The following is a 19884-nucleotide window of genomic DNA, read 5'->3' on the forward strand; positions in this document are numbered from 1 at the left end:
GGCTTAATCCCTTATCCTAGTTTTGTGCAACAGGCCCCAGGTTTCGTCTACGTTGTCCGTTTGTTATTTTGTATTTCTGAAGTCTGTAACGGGTGTCGTCCTCCTCCTCCTCGGACGAGGAGAGGAGAGAAGGATCGGTAGACCAATGCGCAGCGAGGTGTGCTGACATAATGATTTATTGAAAAAAACAGACGAACACTGACACGAACTAGACTTCAGAAATACAAAATAACAAACGGACAACGTAGACGAAACCTGAACATGGAACTTACAATAATAGACACGAAGAACTCACGAGCAGGAAACAGACTACATCAAACGAAATAACACCGAAACAATCCCGTGTGGTGCGCAGACACAAACACAGGAGACAATCACCCACAAACAAACAGTGTGAACAGCCAGCCTATATATGGTTCCCAATCAGAGGAAAACGTAAACCACCTGTCTCTGATTGAGAACCATATAAGGCTGATTAACAGTGATCTAAACACAAAACATACAATGCCCACCCCAACTCACGCCCTGACCAACTAAACATATACAAAAAATAACATAAAATAGGTCAGGAACGTGACAGACTGAATCAAAAGCGCTGGGAGAATGATTGATTTTTTTTCACAGGGTGATAAAAAGCATACCCACAGGCTACAGTAGTACTGCAGTCAACAGAAGTACTACAGTCACCAGAAGTACTACAGTCAACAGAAGTACTACAGTCACCGGTGCGGTAAACTCTGTACCCTGAAGCTTCACTGTAATGAACCTAGTTCATAACAAAAATGCCACATGAACACCCATCACATCAAAAAAGTTACAAAACCATTTACAGCTCAAATTCCTCTGGATCATCTGGAATTCTATGTTCACTCACTGCTGAAGGTGTTAATAATTGTAATGTTACCACTTGGGATGGGCCACTCAACAGGGCTACTATGATGAGGGTTGTCTTTTGGGAATGTCCCCGAAGCAGTGCTGTGCTTCGGGGACATTCCAGGGGCAATTCCCAGAGTCCAGGGGCAATTCCCAAAACCATTTGGAAGAAGCCAGGAAATTTTGACTTCTTTGTGTTTTATTGCTTTGCTCCAACTGTTCGCAAAAATAGATTCACCAAAATTCCTGCAGAACTCAACCTCTAAATCACTCATTAAAATTAAACAGGAAATCACAGTGGATTTCCGGGAAGCAACACAGTAGAAACTAAGATAGAATATTTACTGTTATTTTAGTGCTATGACATTGTAGTAAATGGTCAAAAGTGAATAGCAAAATGATGTATAACAGACACATGCATCTCGAAATGGAATGCTTCACTGTTTCACTTGGGACGTTTCACTTTACTCTCAACATGCAATCACTTGGCCTCAGAAGATGATTGAAATCAAATGGAATAAATGTTGTAACCAGAAAGACGCAGAAAGACACGTGAAATATATAATTTAATATGACCATACATTTCTCAAGATCAGTACAAAGAAGAGAAGGCAGCTCATAGAGAGTGAAAAGAGACAGAGACGATGCTTGACTAGCTTAGTCGCCTGTGAGTGTGTAAGTGATAAACAGCTGTTCGACTCTACTGGCACTGCTGAACCTTTCAAACTGAACCTCCAGTCCACACGCCATCCATGCCCGGAGGTAAGGAACCAGTGCCAGACCAGAATTTCAACCAGAAAAACATACTTATGTAATGGCTTGTAGGGCTTTGTTCAAAAGTAGTGCACTATGTAGGGAATATAGTGTTATTTCAGACATAGCCACAGCTTGACACTGGATAGTTTTCCCATCACCATCAGAAACGACTGCACTGCCATCGCCTCAGGGATTAGCTAGCTAACTGAACGATTTCCCTTTGTTTTATTATTTGAATTTAATGTCAGTTTGAACAACCTTGTTGTTAGTCTGTGTGCGTGAGCAGCTGCCAAACGGATGACAAAAAAGTGGGATAGGAACACATTTTAAATCATCTCTGTATGTACACATAAATATATGATCATCAGGGTAGATGGGAAATATACTTGTTTATGTCAGTAATAAAGCTTTTGACCATGCAACAATGCTCATCAGTACCTTTAAAACAGAAATATGTACACAGCTCAGACTAACCTGCGACAAAAACAGATGGCAAATATGTACAAAATAATGTAACAAAAATAGCAACATCTCTTATCCTGCAAGAACATATTTCTATCTAATTTATTTTACAGTTTAAATTGTACCATTAGTCCAGCACGTTTAAGATGTGTACAGGTAGCTTGAGGGGGAGGAAACAAAGCAACACAACATATAGTCTGAGACAGTTACTATCTATAGATCCATACTACAAGGTAATATGCCTGTATGGAAATATATATTAGCTGTAAAAAAGAATATACTCCAAAAACATTGATATATACATATATTTGTTAAATACTGGTCATTCTGAATCCCTGGATTGCTGAAAACTTGCTTCTATCTATGTATTTAGGTAGCGGACTCTCATAGCCCTCAATGTAGCCCTTTTCAAACTAACTGTTTCTATGAAACATGGGAACTGCTGTTCTTCAGGCAGTACGTACCGTACATACGTTTCTCATATTTGGCTTTTGCCTCTTTAAACCCGCAAGAGATCACTGTCTGTTTCTAGATCACGTAGGAGGTTGGGGAGAAGGTATGTCATCAATGTCATCATATTCACAGATTATTTTTTCAAATACATTAAATCATTTTTCTATCCCTCTTTTATTTGCTTTAGATTAGCTACTCTGCGTGTTCTAGCAAGTAGAGAGAAACACTTAATCACCCGTATCTCCTCATTTATATGTGTATCTCCATCATATTCAAGCAGCTGTGTCTGTGACTTTGTATATGATAGGGTCTGTGGGTCGATCCCAGGCTCCATCTGCCCATTCGACAGAGCCCAGCAGCGTTGTCCTCGTGCCCCAGGAGGAGGCGGGTTCAGTGGGCTAGCCGCTAGCTGGTGGCTTTCCTCCCAGTCCATAGCCAGCCATACTGCGTGTACCATATACTGTACCTAAACGTCATCTACTATACAATAAAGCCTGCCTCCTAAGTGCATTGTTGTACATCATAATCGTACCTCAATAGAAAAGCTGTCCCCTGCCTTAAAGTCCAACCTTCACACAATTAAGGCACTGTTTACACCCCTGGGGGTCAATGGGTTCTTCTAATAAGAAGAGAAGCAACAACAACGACAACAAAACACACAACCGGACAAGAACAAACAGAAACAAGTCAACAATACTGTTGGTGCACATGCCACTGTGTCGTCATGGATTCACCACGGCAACCCTGGGGCCCAATTCCTGAACCCCAACAACTCAAGTCTTGAGCTCCTAGAATAGTTAAGCCCCCCCCCCCCCCCCCCCCGCCATTGGGGGCGCGTGTTTGAGTCAGTAGCCTGTTGAGCTGTGTGTGTGTTGAGTCAGTAGCCTCTTGAGCTGTGTGTGTGTTGCGTCAGTAGCCGACGTTGAGCTTGTTCTTGTTGAGTTCTCTCTCCAGGTTGCCTATAAGCGTGTCGATGCTCTCCTGCAGGTCTCGCAGGTTGACCTTGTTGCTGAGCACGGGGCTGATGTCCTGGATCTTCATGTAGGCCTGGTACGTGTGCTCTCTGTGGAGGTGGAGGGGCAGGATGCGCTTATCATCATCATCATCATCATCATCATCCTCACACACCCTGTTGTCTGACGGCTGACCGCCACTGGAGCCATCGCTCTCCTCCACTCTCCTCTCTGCTTCACTCTCCTCCACTCTCCTCTCTGCTTCTCTCTCCTCCTCCGCTTCTCTCTCCTCCTCCGCTTCCCTCTCCTCTTTCTCCACTTCTACAGGTCCTTCCATCACCTCCTCCGGTAGCAGGGGCTCCTGTTCGGCTGTGGCTGGCTCTGCCTTTGCCCTGTCCAGTAACCATTCCTGTCTCTGCTCCTCTCCTCCTTCCTGTCCCTTGACCTCTACCCCCTCCAGTTCATCTTCAGTGACCTCCATATCCTCAGAAGGAACATCAGCAGAGTCATTCTCCTCCCGGGACCGAGGAGGGGGGAAGTAGCTCTCTCCACAGCGGCTCCAGTCCCCGGCGTAACGGTTGCTAGGGCTGTCCAGTCGGCCCGGCCTGGGCCGCAGCACCCCGGCCATCTCTGCATCGCTCAAGTTCAGCACCTGGGGGCGCTCCTTCCTCCGACGCAGGGGGGGAACGGCCAGCTGGTCGGCTGGGCCGGGGGGCTCCGGGATGGGGGACGAGGTCTTGTCATGTGGGTCCATCACTGGAAGGAGAGATAGAAAGACAGGGAGAGAGAAAGAAAGAGTTAAAGAGTAAACAGGAATCTATTCAGTCAGTGCTATAGTCCTAGCTGTGTTAACTCCTGGTGTATGGCACATGCTCTTCAAGCATTGTTGGTGTAAACCAATTACTCAAATCCCCCCAAAAATATTTTTAACAATGTATATTACCCCTTTTTTTGTGGTATCCAATTGGTAGTTACAGTCTTGTCTCATCGCTGCAACTCCGATACGGACTCAGGAGAGGCGAAGGTTGAGAGCCGTGCGTCCCTCGAAACACGACCCAACCAAGCTTCTTGACACAATGCCAGCTTAACCAGCTTAAGCCAGCTACACCAATGTGTCCGAGAAAACACCGTACACCTGGCGACCGTGTCAGCGTGCATGCGCTCGGTCCGCCACAGGAGTCGCTAGAGCTCGATGGGACAAGGAAATCCCTGCCAGCCGAACCCTCCCCTAACGATGCTGGGCCAATTGTGCGGCACCCCATTGGTCTCCAGGTCGCGGCCAGCTGAGACAGAGCTTGGACTCGAACCAGGATCTCTAGTGGCACAGCTAGCACTGCGAGGCAGTGCCTCGCAGTGAGGCCCTCATTTGAAATGTTTTAAGCACACTGTACACACAAGGTCCTCCTGGAGTTAAATTCAGGATCTAAAAGTGGTATTTCCGACATCAACCCATGCCATGCTGCATTGACATGCTAAATCCACTCCAACACACTCTACTACTTCACTTCTACATCTAGTACTTTTGAACTTAGTCTTCAAATACTAGGTACAAATCACGTCTAACCTAACACACATCCCTGCTTTGGGGTGAAGAAGGAGGTGGGGGGGGGGGTCACATGGTATGAGCATGTCTGATCTAAGGAGAAGAACACTGAGCACTCCAACCACCACTTCCCAGTTACCTGTCCTCCTGTCGGTCTCTCTGTGTACCTAGTACACTGTGTCCCCGACAGTACATCTTTAGATACCTCCTACAGTCAGTGGCGGAATAAAACAAAACAACAAAAAAACATTTCAGAGGTAAAACAGACAATGTCCACTCACTGCAACAAGAGCAACCTGTCAGTCAGACAGTCTACAGGAAACACCTTTGCATTTGACTTGACTTTTACATCTCCATTATGCTGAAGGAGGAAGAAAGTAAAGTACACAAACTCCACATTGGTACTGTAGAGCCAACCGTTGGTTCTGATATCATACTGTATGAATAATACTTTTAAATCATTGTAAACCCATTGAGAAACTGTTGATCCAAAGTTAAGGAACTAACCTGAACTCCCCTCCACCCTATCCTGCCACACACCTTCCTGGAAACTTCTACATCCAGGGCTGCTCCCACTATACTGGGATCAGTTAAAAATATCCAGAGCCTCAGACACCCTTCTCCTCTCCTCCCTCCCCTACATGCCACTACTCTGCCATAGCATGATCTCTCTCTGGCCACAAAATAAACACCATAACATGCACCTAAGCCAATGAATCACGCACATTTTCACCTCCTCATGAAATACACCAAATACCAAGGCCCGGCAATCACATACAGTAATACACATATCAGCCCGCACGCACGCACGCACACACACGCGCACACACTGGCAACCCGTCATTCAGGGCAGGTGGCGCAGGTCATTGACAACAGATAAAATGACGTCAAATCAGGTTATATCTACAGTAGCTTTGATTGGACTGATCATGTCAACATCATACTTTCAAAATCTTAGCTAGTAAGCTAGCAGTCATCATCATTTATCAAGTCGACAATCTACTGCTAAATGCTTTTTAATCCTTGTCATATGAAGATAAAGAATGAAGAGAAATTATAGATAAAACGTATCGGTGCTCATCGGCCATTGGACATAAACATTACACAAGTTGGAAATCACACCCCAGTAGAGATACTGGGGTGCAAAGGAGCGAAAAAATAAATAACAGTATGGGGATGAGGTAGTTGGTTGGGCTGTTTACAGATGGGCTATGTGCAGGTGCAGTGATCTGTGAGCTGCTCTGACAGCTGGTGTTTAAAGTTAGAGAGGGAGATATGAGTCTCCAGAGCATGCACTTAGTTTTACTTGTATTTAAGAGCAGTTGGAGGCCACGGAAGGAAAGTTGTATGGCATTGAAGCTCGTCTGGAGGTTAGTTAACACAGTGTCCAAATAAGGGCCAGAAGTATACAAAATGGTGTCGTCTGCGTAGAGGTGGATCAGAGAATCACCAGCAGCAAGAGCGACATCATTGATGTATACAGAGAAAAGAGTCGGCCTGAGAATTGAACCCTGTGGCACCCCCATAGAGACTGCCAGAGGTCCGGACAACAGGCCCTCCGATTTGACACACTGAACTCTGTCTGAGAAGTAGTTGGTGAACCAGGCGAGGCAGTCATTTGAGAAACCAAGGCTGTTGAGTCTGCCGATAAGAATGTGGTGATTGACAGAGTCGAAAGCCTTGGCCAGGTCGATGAATACCGCTGCACAGTATTGTCTATTATCGATGGCGGTTATGATATCGTTTAGAACCTTGAGCGTGGCTGAGGTGCACCCATGACCAGCTCGGAAACCAGATTGCATAGCGGAGAAGGTACGGTGTGATTCGAAATGGTCGGTGATCTGTTTGTTAATTTGGCTTTTGAAGACCTTAGCTGGGAGGAGGTGCTCTACAGGTGCTCTACAGGATGCACATTTCTGTTTGAAAAAGCTAGTCTTTGCTTTCCTAACTGCCTGTGTATATTGGTTCCTAACGTCCCTGAATAGTTGCATATCGCGGGGGCTATTCCATGCTAATGCAGTACGCCACAGGATGTTTTTGTGCTGGTCAAGGGCAGTCAGGTCTGGAGTGAACCAAGGGCTATATCTGTTCCTGGTTCTACATTTTTTGAATATGGCATGCTTATTTAAGATGGTAAGGAAGGCACTTTTAAAGAATAACCAGGTATCCTCTACTAACGGAGTGAGGTCAATATCCTTCCAGGATACCCGGGCCAGGTCGATTAGAAAGGACTGCTCGCTGAAGTGTTTTAGGGAGCGTTTGACAGTGATGAGGGGTGGTCGTTTGGCCGCAGACCTATTATGGATGCAGGCAATGAGGCAGTGAGCGCTGAGATCCTGGTTGAAGATAGCAGAGGTATATTTGGAGGGCAGGTTGGTTAGGATGATATCTATGAGGGTGCCCGTGTTTACGGATTGTTTCTGGAAAGGTCAATATTTAAAAGTAGAACCTCAAATCGTTTCGGGACAGACCTGGATAGTATGACAGGGAGATATGTATACCGTAGCTAAGAAAGTATGTTGTGTAGTAAGTTGTTAGTAGCCCATGTGCCTCACCCTAATAATTTGGTCCCTTTTCCCCCTCTTAATTTCGACTACTGTTCTGACTTGGTGGTGCACATGTAGCCTCGCCTGTTTAAGAGAAATGTAATCGAATATTGTAAGAGATTTCATTGTCTGCTTATATGCCCCCTTTATTTATCATGTGGTTCTGACTTTGTGTACAGGGAGAATACTGTAAGAACGACCCATGTTCTGAATTGTCACGTTCCTGACCTATTTCTGTTAGTTTGTTGTATGTGTTAGTTGGTCAGGACGTGAGTTTGGGTGGGCATTCTATGTTGTGTGTTTCTATGTTGGTTTAGGGTTGCCTGGTATGGCTCTTGATTAGAGGCAGGTGTTTGGCGTTCCTCTAATTAAGAGTCATATTTAGGTAGGTTGTTTCACTGTGTTCGTTGTGGGTGGTTGTCTCCTGTGTCTGTGTATATGTTTGCACCATACGGGACTGTTTGCGGTTTGTTCATTTTATGTAGTCTGTTCCTGTTCGTTTCGTTCTTCACGTTATATGTAAGTTCGTCGTTCAGGTCTGTCTGCATCGTTTATTTGTTTTGTTAGTTTAATCAAGTATAGTTCGTTTTCGTCTTTGTCTCTTTTGTTTATTTAATAAAGCATCATGTCATTTCACTACGCTGCGCCTTGGTTTAATCCCTGCTCCTCCTCTTCGGATGAAGAGGAGGAGGAATGCCGTTACATGAATTATATTTCAAAAGTGCTGAACAAATAGTTAAATTGACTACGTCTGTCCTAGCTCGCTCATTTATGTCTAAAACGAAATGATGGATTGCCTCTTATCAGCTCGTCGTCCCCTTATGCCATAGTTTGTACATCTCAATTGTCAATAGAAACCACATTTGTTTAAGCAAGTCAGCCATATAAGCTATGTTTTTTTTTATTTTTTAAAGGCAGTAACTGAGGCTGAATTAACTGTTTCGCTGCCAGACAAGGCTCAGCTGATAGCCAGGTGTAGCAGTGGTAAGGTGTTGGGACTGCTGTTGCGACAGCTTTATGTAGGCCCTAACAATTTGTGGGCACCGTTTGTCACCGTCATAGTGCAATTCATGTATAGTTTATTTTTGTGTTGTGTAGTGGTTTGGCATGCATCTAAAAAATATATTTGTTTGCCCCACAAGATTTACATGCTAAAATCGCCACATACAGTACATTAACACTCTCCTCCCCGAACACAAAACAAAGTACGTACAGATGCCAAGCAAAGCATTCTCACACTCATACACTCCCAGACACACAATCCAGGCCTATGCAACAATGCATTGGAAGGTGTGGACCTTGGGAAGAAGCTGAAAATATCCTATAAAGGTTTTTAAATGTTAGAGTAAAGCTGGGAGAGCTATGGGCTAAGGTTAGGACTGGAATGTCCTTAATTATAGACTGGCCACATTACACACTGAGCTGAGGAAGTGGGCATAAAGAACAGGAGGTATATATGTGTGTGTGTGTGTGTGTGTGTGTAAACATAGGTTTGCAGGCCAGCCAAGACTTACATTTCAGTTTGGTCAAGGTTAGAGTTACTCACTCAGGACACACCTCTAAGCTCTAGCCAGGGATGGAAACTACACTGTGACCCCCAAGTATTTTTTACTCAAATACTTCTAGTAAGTTGAACTCAAAGTTAATGAAAAGTAATGATTATGTAACGGCTGTCCTCCTCCTCTTCATCCGAAGAGGAGGAGCAGGGATTGAACCAAGGTGCAGCGGGTTGTGAATACATAATGAATTTATTGACAAGACGAAAAAACGAACACGAACTACACTTGAAATGATACAAAATAACAAACGACGTAGACTGACCTAAACATGAGAACTTACATAGACACGAAGAACGCACGAACAGGAACAGACTACATACAAACCGAAACAGTCCCGTGTGGTACGAAATAACATACAGACACGGAAGACACAGGAGACAATCACCCACAAACAAACAGTGAGAACAACCTACCTTAATATGACTCTCAATTAGAGGAAAACGCAAAACACCTGCCTCTAATTAAGAGCCATACCAGGCAACCCAAAACCAACATAGAAACAGCAAACATAGACTGCCCACCCAAAACTCACGCCCTGACCATCACACACATACAAAACAACAGAAAACAGGTCAGGAACGTGACAGATTACTTAAAATGTTTATATGGTACTGACCCAAACTAAATGAGAAGTCGCATATACTACATTTTTTAAAGTTATGATAACAAATAAACTTTTTACCCAGCGTGCTCTACTACAGGTAGAATTTTAAAATTGTTTTTAATATCTGTGTTTTTGCATGTACATTGAGTGATTGGTTGATTCATATGCTACACAAAGATACATAACATACAATTCCCTAAACTGATCCAATCATTTGATAGATTTTTGGCACCCATTACTGAAATGGTTGTTCCAGTTTAAATGGCTTAGATAGCATCCGCACATTTTCATAATGACTGCCAGGATTAGGAACATAAGGTTGCGGATGAATAAAAATTCCAAATGTTGGATTTCTATACTCCAGTTCCAACAGAAATTACATTTTGCAAGCCAGCATAATGTGATTTACAAGCTTCCAGAAATCCCAGATGGAAGTTTAAATCTGGGAATTTGGGGAAAGTTACTGGAATTTTGCAACCCTACTAACAGGCCTGACGTGGCCTGTAAACCATGAGTTTCAGGACACTGTATTAGGTTAATGCTAGGCCTCAAAATAAGGCCTTATGAGATATGTAATGTATCACCATAAAGAGTTGAATTATAATGATAATATTAGCCAAGGAACTCACTTGAAGGCCACGGGTTCAAAAATGTATGAATTGAAGAACCATGTCTCTGTCACTAACAAATACATTCATGTGGGGTAAGTCTACAATTCGCTCGAAAAAGGCAAGGCACACTGTGAAATTATATTGGCGGCATGGCTTAGTGTTGGCGAGGCTTCCAATTTATTATTTTTGTCCACCCGCGAGTAGAAGTGTTGTAACTGTTCTATGGTACATTATATTAGAGGCGTGGATTACTGGGGGTGTGGCTTTCAGATAGTTATTTTTGGCAACCCGTGAGTGGAAGTGTTGTACCAGTTTAACTGGTCTATAGTAGAGGTACATTTTTGCAGCTGACAATAAATTAATGGGTACAATATTCAACAACAGTCTGTTCTCTCAGGTACAAAATTATCTGAGATGGTTTCCTTGGACTGAATATCTAACTAGCACTAACATGTTTGCAATCTTTAAATAAGGATGTTTTCTAAGTACAGAATTTGTCTCATGTAAGACTTGTATATGGAGCACTGAAAGAATTCATACCCTTTGACTTATTCTTATTCTTATTATTTTGTTGTGTTACAGCCTGACTTCAAAATGGATTCAATATATTTTTTTCTCACCCATCCACACACAATACCCCATATTGACAAAGTGAAAAAATTATGTGACTTGTTAAGCAAATGTTTTACTCCTGAACTTATTTAGGCTTGCCATAACAAAGGGGGTGAATACTTATTGAATCAAGACATTTCAGCTTTCATTTTTATTAATTGGTAAAATTTTTGAAAAACATAATTCCACTTTAACATGATCAGTTATTGTGTGTAAGCCAGTGACAAAAAAGTCAAGGGGTGTAAATACTTTCTGAAGGCACTGTATACAGTTGAAGTCGGAAGTTTACATACACTCAGAACTTCCGGCGCCGAAAAGAGATGGCCGCCTCGCTTCGCGTTCCTTGGAAAATATGCAGTATTTTGTTTTTTTACGTGTTATTTCTTACATCGGTACCCCAGGTAATCTTAGGTTTCATTACATACAGTCGGGAGGAACTACTGAATATACGATTAACGTCAACTCATCATCGTTCCTACCAGGAATATGACTTTCCCGAAACGGATCCAGTGTTTTGCCTTCCACCCAATACAATGGATCTGATCCCAGCCGGCGACCCTGTGCGACGCCGAAAAAGGGGAAAACGAGGCGGTCTCGTGGTCAGGCTTCGGAGACGGGCACATCGCGCTCCACTCCCTAGCATACTACTCGCCAATGTCCAGTCTCTTGACAATAAGGTTGATGAAATCCGAGCACGGGTAGCATTCCAGAGAGACATCAGGGATTGCAACGTGCTCTGCTTCACGGAAACATGGCTAACTCAAGGGACGCTAACGGAGTCGGTGCAGCCAGCTGGTTTCTTCATGCATCGCGCCGACAGAAACAAACATCTTTCCGGTAAGAAGAGGGGCGGGGGGGTATGCCTTATGATTAACGAGAAGTGGTGTGATCATCATAACAACACACAGGAACTCAAGTCATTCTGTTCACCTGATCTAGAACTCCTCACAATCAAATGTCGACCGCATTATCTACCAAGGGAATTCTCTTCAATCATAATCACAGCCGTATATATTCCCCCCCAAGCAGACACATCGATGGCCCTGAACGAACTTTATCTGACTCTTTGTAAACTGGAAACCACACACCCTGAGGCTGCATTCATCGTAGCTGGGGATTTTAACAAGGCTAATCTAAAAACAAAACTCCCTAAATTCTATCAGCATATCGATTGTGCTACCAGGGCTGGAAAAACACTAGACCATTGTTATACTAATTTCCGCGACGCTTATAAGGCCCTCCCCCGCCCCCCTTTCGGAAAAGCTGACCACGACTCCATTTTGTTGATTCCAGCCTACAAACAGAAACTCAAACAACAAGCTCCCGCGCTCAGGTCTGTTCAACGCTGGTCCGACCAATCTGAATCCACGCTTCAAGACTGCTTCGATCACGCGGATTGGAATATGTTCCGCATCGCGTCCAACAACAATATTGACGAATATGCTGATTCGGTGAGCGAGTTCATTAGGAAGTGCATTGACGATGTCGTACCCACAGCAACGATAAAAACATTCCCAAACCAGAAACCGTGGATTGACGGCAGCATTCGCGTGAAACTGAAAGCGCGAACCACTGCTTTTAACCAGGGCAAGGTGACCGGAAGCATGACCGAATACAAACAGTGTAGCTATTCTCTCCGCAAGGCAATCAAACAGGCTAAGTCTCAGTACAGAGACAAAATCGAGTCGCAATTCAACAGCTCAGACACAAGAGGTATGTGGCAGGGTCTACAGTCAATCACGGATTACAAAAAGAAAACCAGCCCCGTCGCGGACCAGGATGTCTTGCTCCCAGACAGGCTAAACAACTTTTTTGCCCGCTTTGAGGACAATACAGTGCCACTGACACGGCCCCCTACCAAAACCTGCGGGCTCTCCTTCACTGCAGCCGAGGTGAGTAAAACATTTAAACGTGTTAACCCTCGCAAGGCTGCAGGCCCAGACGGCATTCCCAGCCGCGTCCTCAGAGCATGCGCAGACCAGCTGGCTGGTGTGTTTACGGACATATTCAATCAATCCTTATCCCAGTCTGCTGTTCCCACATGCTTCAAGAGGGCCACCATTGTTCCTGTTCCCAAGAAAGCTAAGGTAACTGAGCTAAACGACTACCGCCCCGTAGCACTCACTTCCGTCATCATGAAGTGCTTTGAGAGACTAGTCAAGGACCATATCACCTCCACCCTACCGGACACCCTAGACCCACTCCAATTTGCTTACCGACCCAATAGGTCCACAGACGACGCAATCGCAACCACACTGCACACTGCCCTAACCCATCTGGACAAGAGGAATACCCATGTGAGAATGCTGTTCATCGATTACAGCTCAGCATTTAACACCATAGTACCCTCCAAACTCGTCATCAAGCTCGAGACCCTGGGTCTCGACCCCGCCCTGTGCAACTGGGTCCTGGACTTCCTGACGGGCCGCCCCCAGGTGGTGAGGGTAGGTAACAACATCTCCACCCCGCTGATCCTCAACACTGGGGCCCCACAAGGGTGCGTTCTGAGCCCTCTCCTGTACTCCCTGTTCACCCACGACTGCGTGGCCATGCACGCCTCCAACTCAATCATCAAGTTTGCGGATGACACTACAGTGGTAGGCTTGATTACCAACAACGACGAGACGGCCTACAGGGAGGAGGTGAGGGCCCTCGGAGTGTGGTGTCAGGAAAATAACCTCACACTCAACGTCAACAAAACAAAGGAGATGATTGTGGACTTCAGGAAACAGCAGAGGGAGCACCCCCCTATCCACATCGACGGGTCAGTAGTGGAGAAGGTGGAAAGTTTTAAGTTCCTCGGTGTACACATCACGGACAAACTGAATTGGTCCACCCACACAGACAGCGTTGTGAAGAAGGCGCAGCAGCGCCTCTTCAACCTCAGGAGGCTGAAGAAATTCGGCTTGTCACCAAAAGCACTCACAAACTTCTACAGATGCACAATCGAGAGCATCCTGTCGGGCTGTATCACCGCCTGGTACGGCAACTGCTCCGCCCACAACCGTAAGGCTCTCCAGAGGGTAGTGAGGTCTGCAGAACGCATCACCAGGGGCAAACTACCTGCCCTCCAGGACACCTACACCACCCGATGTCACAGGAAGGCCATAAAGATCATCAAGGACAACAACCACCCAAGCCACTGCCTGTTCACCCCGCTATCATCCAGAAGGCGAGGTCAGTACAGGTGCATCAAAGCAGGGACCGAGAGACTGAAAAACAGCTTCTATCTCAAGGCCATCAGACTGTTAAACAGCCACCACTAACATTTAGCGGCCGCTGCCAACATACTGACTCACTCCAGCCACTTTAAAAATGGGAATTGATGGAAATTATGTAAAAATGTACCACTAGCCACTTTAAACAATGCCACTTAATACAATGTTTACATACCCTACATTACCCATCTCATATGTATATACTGTACTCTATATCATCTACTGCATCTTGCCATCTTTATGTAATACATGTACCACTAGCCACTTTAAACTATGCCACTTTATGTTTACATACCCTACAGTACTCATCTCATATGTATATACCGCACTCTATACCATCTACTGCACCTGCCATGCCGTTCTGTACCACCACTCATTCATATATCTTTATGTACATATTCTTTATCCCTTTACACTTGTGTGTGTGTGTAAGGTAGTAGTTGTGGAATTGTTAGGTTAGATTACTGTTGGTTATTACTGCATTGTCGGAACTAGAAGCACAAGCATTTCGCTACACTCGCATTAACATCTGCTAACCATGTGTATGTGACTAATAAAATTTGATTTGATTTGATTTGATTTGACTTAGGTTGGAGTCAATTAAACTCATTTTTCAACCACTCCACAAATATCTTGTTAACAAACTATAGTTTTGGCAAGTCGGTTAGGACATCTACTTTGTGCATGACACAAGTAATTTTCCCAACAATTATTTACAGACAGATTATTTCACTGTATCACAATTCCAGTAGGTCAGAAGTTTACATACACTAAGTTGACTGTGCCTTTAAACAGCTTGGAAAATTCCAGAAAATGATGTCATGGCTTAGACGCTTCTGATAGGCTAATTGACATAATTTGAGTCAATTGGAGGTGTACCTGTGGATGTATTTCAAGGCCTACCTTCAAACTCAGTGCCTCTTTGCTTGACATCATGGGAAAATCAAAAGAAATCAGCCAATAACTCTAAAAAAAATGTGTAGACCTCCACAAGTCTGGTTCATCCTTGGGAGCAATTTCCAAATGCCTGAAGGTACCAAGTTCATCTGTACAAACAATAGTACACCAGTATAAAACACCATGGGACCACGCAACTGTCATGCCGCTCAGGAAGGAGACGTGTTCTATCTCCTAGAAATGAATGTACTTTGGTACGAAAAGTGCAAATCAATCCCAGAACAACAGCAAAGGACCTTGTGAAGATGCTGGAGGAAACAGGTACAAAAATATCTATATCCACAGTAAAACGAGTCCTATATCGACATAACCTGAAAGGTCGCTCAGCAAGGAAGAAGCCACGGCTCCAAAACCGCCATAAAAAAGCCAGACTACGGTTTGCAACTGCACATGGGGACGAAGATCGTACATTTTGGAGAAAAGTCCTCTGGTCTGATGAAACAAAAATAGAACTGTTTGGCCATAATGACCATCGTTATGTTTGGAGGGAAAAGGGGGAGGCTTGCAAGCCGAAGAACACCATCCCAACCGTGAAGCACGGGGGTGGCAGCATCATGTTGTGGGGGTGCTTTGCTGCCGGAGGGACTGGTGCACTTCACAAAATAGATGGCATGATGAAGAGGAAAATTATGTGCATTTATTGAAGCAACATCAAGACATCAGTCAGGAAGTTAAAGCTTGGTCGCAAATGGGTCTTCCAAATGGACAATGACCCCAAGCATACTTCCAAAGTTGTGCAAAAGTGCCTTAAGGACAACTAAATCAAGGTATTGGAGTGTCCATCACAAAGCCCTGACTTCAATCCTATAGAACATTTGTGGGCACAACTGAGAAAAAACGGAAAAAGCGTGTGCGAGCAAGGAGGCCTACAAACCTGACTCAGTTACACCAGCTCTGTTAGGAGGAATGGGCCAAAATTCACCCAACTTATTGTGGGAAGCTTGTGGAAGGCTACCTGAAACGTTTGACCCAAGTTAAACAATTTAAAGGCAATGCTACCAAATACTAATTGAGTGTATGTAGACTTCTGACCCACTGGGAATGTGATGAAAGATATTAAAGCTGAAATAAATAATTCTCTCTACTATTATTCTGACATTTCACATTCTTAAAATAAAGTGGTGATCCTAACTGACCTAAGACAGGGAATGTTTACTAGGATTAAATGTTAGGAAATGTGAAAAACTGAGTTAAAATGTATTTGGCTAAGGTGTATGTAAACTTCTGACTTCAGCTGTATACACAACACTATGAAGTTAAATTGGTTAGAGAAAATGTTAGAGATCTGAGGGGATCAGACAGTTACTGTATAGTCTTATAGTCTTCTCTTCCCCATCCTCCTTAGAGGCAGCACATAGATCGGCACAGGATTTGACAACCAAACCCCCTAGCAACCCTAAGCTCATCTTTCTTTCATATCCCTATATCCCAGTTATACTCAACAGTTTATATCTGTCTCTCGTATCACCGTGCACACAAAGAAGACAGCTGCTGAGAGCAGAACAGAGACACATTACCAACCATCGAGCCACAGTTGGTCCAGGATGTCTTCAGATGCATCCCAAATGGCACCCTATTCACTTTTACAGTGCACTTCTTTTGACCAGGTCCCATAGGGCTCTGAACAAAAGTAGTGCGCTATATAAGGAATAGGGTGCCATTTTAGACGCATACTTTCTCTGTACGGTGATTTATATAAAAGCGTCCCTGCCCACTGAGCTTGGTTTACAGTAAGGCTTTGGCCCTCCCGTCATGATGAAGTACTCTTGTGGAGCATTTAATCTACGATGACCGAACAGATGTGGCGAATGGCTATCTGCTGTGTGTGTGTGTGTGTGTGTGTGTGTGTGTGTGTGCGTGCGTGTGTGTCAGCCAAAGTGCCAACCCAGCCTTTGAAAGTCATGTTTGGAACATAACCACAGTACAGTGCTGGGAACAATTTGCACTAGAAAGCATCCGGGGGAACATAGTGTCCTTCTGAGAAATGGCTTGTCTGATTTTGGGTGAATGCTTAAGTCTGTTATTACTTGTTTATTAAGTTGTTGGTTTAGTAATTCAGAATGCCCATGTACTGTAGACACACTACTCAACGGCCTGATCTAAAAGGCTGATACATTCACTGCAGGAGTAATGAGCCAGTAATTAAGATAGTCATTTAGTAAATATAAAAGGCCTCTAGATCCAGTGGTACTGCATGGTACTACACCATGAAGTATACTGGTTTAGAATGCATCCCTGACCAAGATGGCTGCCATTATCACCTCATTCTAGAGTTATGAAGGTTAATTTCAAAGGCCACTCTAGTATTGTAGTGTATCTCTATGGTGGAGGTTACCTGGCCATAGCTGCAGCAGGTAGTGTAGCACTTCGATATGTTTCTTGAAGTGTAGGGCGCTGGCCAGCTCCTCCGAGTCGATGAAGACCCGGTTGCTATGACAGCTGGCCTCCTGGCGTTGGCTGAGCAGTACGGGGCCGAAGCATACCGCCAGGTTCTGACACGTCATCTTGTTGACCTCATGGTGTGACGCCACCAGCTTCAGATGGTCCAGCAGCCTCCGCAGGGTCAACTGGGGTAACAGAGACAGAGGACATACTGGGTAAGGGCGGATTAACACTGACCAAACACACGGCTCATTTTAGAAGCACAAACACACTAAGGGAAAGGGAATACCTAGTCAGTTGCACAACAATGCATTCAAACGAAATGTGTCGCTTATTGGGTCTTTGTTTATGTTATTGCTATTTCCCTCAGCTACTGTTATTTCCTAACATCAAGAGGGTTTGAAACTGTGTACTGTGAACGCTGCACAGTACTAATGAACACTACTGAAGGAACTTGGTGAATGTAGAGAACCAAGAGCACTGTGAACCCAAAAAGGCATCTGCAAAAGCACTTTGTGACAAATGTTGATTTATGAATAAACTTCATTGATCGATTGAAGAGGAACTGTCCCTTACCCTCTCCACCTCTGGCAGGTTCTCCAGGAGACTGACGGTGTGTTCTGTGTCTGCCGGGTCATTTTCACATCCGCCTGCTCCGATACGCAGAGGTCTCTGAGCCATAGAGTCCAACACAGTCTCATACAAGTGCTTAGTGATAAGTGGGTAGGGCAACTCACGTAGGTAGTCCTTCAGAACACCTGGAGAGAGAGAGAGGAGAGAGAAGAAGAGGGAGAGAGGGGAAGAGAAGGGTGAAAGGAGTGGGAGAGAGAGAGGGAGGAGACGGCGAGAGGAGAAGTAGGGGAAGGAAGAAGAGAGAGTGAGAGAGAGCATGAGAAACCCTTCATTTGGTTAACAGAAAAATGATCTCTGATCATAACAACTCTGATAACAATGATGACAGCTGCCAGATGCTACTTAAGAGGACAGCAAAGATTTTCACCAGAAAGGACACAATGAACAACACCACTGTCTGTTTGCGCTCTGTGGACCTTATCAGCTGGGCTTCATACGTTTTTTACACGGCTCAATGAAGTGAAATACCTCTTATGTACTACTTCACAAGACAGCTTAAAATACCTGACAAATCCCGAATAATATTATCTTTACGAAGAGTCGTTATTGAGAAAAGCTAAGTATTTTCTTCTCCCCTTCTTTTATACAGCAGGCCAGACCTGGCACACACTCTGCTGGCTGCCAAGGCTTTTAAGACTCATTGTTGTGGTGGGCTCTGTTCTGATTGAAATCGGGTATGACATGGCAGCCTCAGAATGTCGGAGAAGGTGGTGGGGCGAAGAGGGTGGGGGGACTCGGTTCTGTGATGGCGTGGGCGTTCACACCTGTAACTCCAGCCACATTCAGCCTTCACCAGGCTCAGACAAAAGAGACGAAGAAACATGAAGCCCACACTGTCTATATACACTAAGCCCCTTGCCTTTTCTTTTCATGAAGGGGGAGGACAAAAAATAACAGACAAATACAGAAATAAAGAAAGAAGAAAAAGGGTATTGACAGCGTGTCAATTCTTTGAGGTGGACTGGATTATTTTCTCTCTTTATTCAGTGCCTAACTACCCAGCTAGCACCTTTGGTTCATTGGAAGTTGTGGGAACGTATCATTTTTTGTGTTTACGTTCTGAGAACAAATGTTCTGGGAATGTTATTCTACCCCCAAGACATAAGACTGCTAAATATTTTGTAAATTTTTTTTTGAAAACAAACTGAGTGCGTTCTTCTACTCCCTAGCCAGAAGACTGCTAAATAGTTAAACATTTAACCAATTAGCTACCCGGACAATCTGCATTGACCCTTTTTGAGCTAACTTTTTTTTAACTCATCACATATGCTGCTGCTACTGTTTATTATCGGTCACGTTATTCCTAGTTATATGTACATATCTAACTCAATTACTTCGTACCCCTGCACATCAACTCGGTACTGGTACCCCGTGTATACATCCAAGTTATCGCTACTCATTGTGAATTTATTATTACGTGTTTTACTTTAGTATTATTTCTACAGTTGAAGTTGGAAGTTTACATACACTTAGGTTGGAGTCATTAAAACTCGTGTTTCAACCACTCCACAAATATCTTGTTAACAAACTATAGTTTTGGCAAGTCGGTTAGGACATCTACTTTGTGCATGACACAAGTAATTTTTCCAACAATTGTTTACAGACAGATTATTTCACTTAGAATTCACTGTATCACAATTCCAGTGGGTCAGAAGTAAACATACACTAAGTTAACTGTGCCTTTCAACAGTTTTGAAAATTCCAGAAATTATGACATGGCTT

The 19884-nt window shown here is 44.1% G+C and overlaps 1 protein-coding gene across 4 annotated transcripts in view; it reads right to left on the bottom strand.

Annotated features, from left to right (window-relative positions):
* Positions 1 to 1422: 1422 nt before the first annotated feature.
* Positions 1423 to 19884, bottom strand: part of LOC139578704 (rho GTPase-activating protein SYDE2-like) — a 90064-nt gene continuing 71602 nt past the window's right edge. For all 4 annotated transcript variants that reach the window (XM_071406654.1, XM_071406655.1, XM_071406653.1 and 1 more), the window contains 3 exons: positions 18106 to 18287; positions 17483 to 17714; positions 1423 to 4253 (listed from right to left, as the gene is read on the bottom strand). In XM_071406654.1, coding sequence (XP_071262755.1) covers positions 3454 to 4253; positions 17483 to 17714; positions 18106 to 18287 — 1214 coding nt within the window. In that variant the 3' untranslated portion in view covers positions 1423 to 3453. The remainder of the gene's footprint in view (positions 4254 to 17482; positions 17715 to 18105; positions 18288 to 19884) is intronic.

Source organism: Salvelinus alpinus, chromosome 6, assembly GCF_045679555.1.
Source record: "Salvelinus alpinus chromosome 6, SLU_Salpinus.1, whole genome shotgun sequence".
NCBI classification, from domain to species: Eukaryota; Metazoa; Chordata; class Actinopteri; order Salmoniformes; family Salmonidae; genus Salvelinus; species Salvelinus alpinus.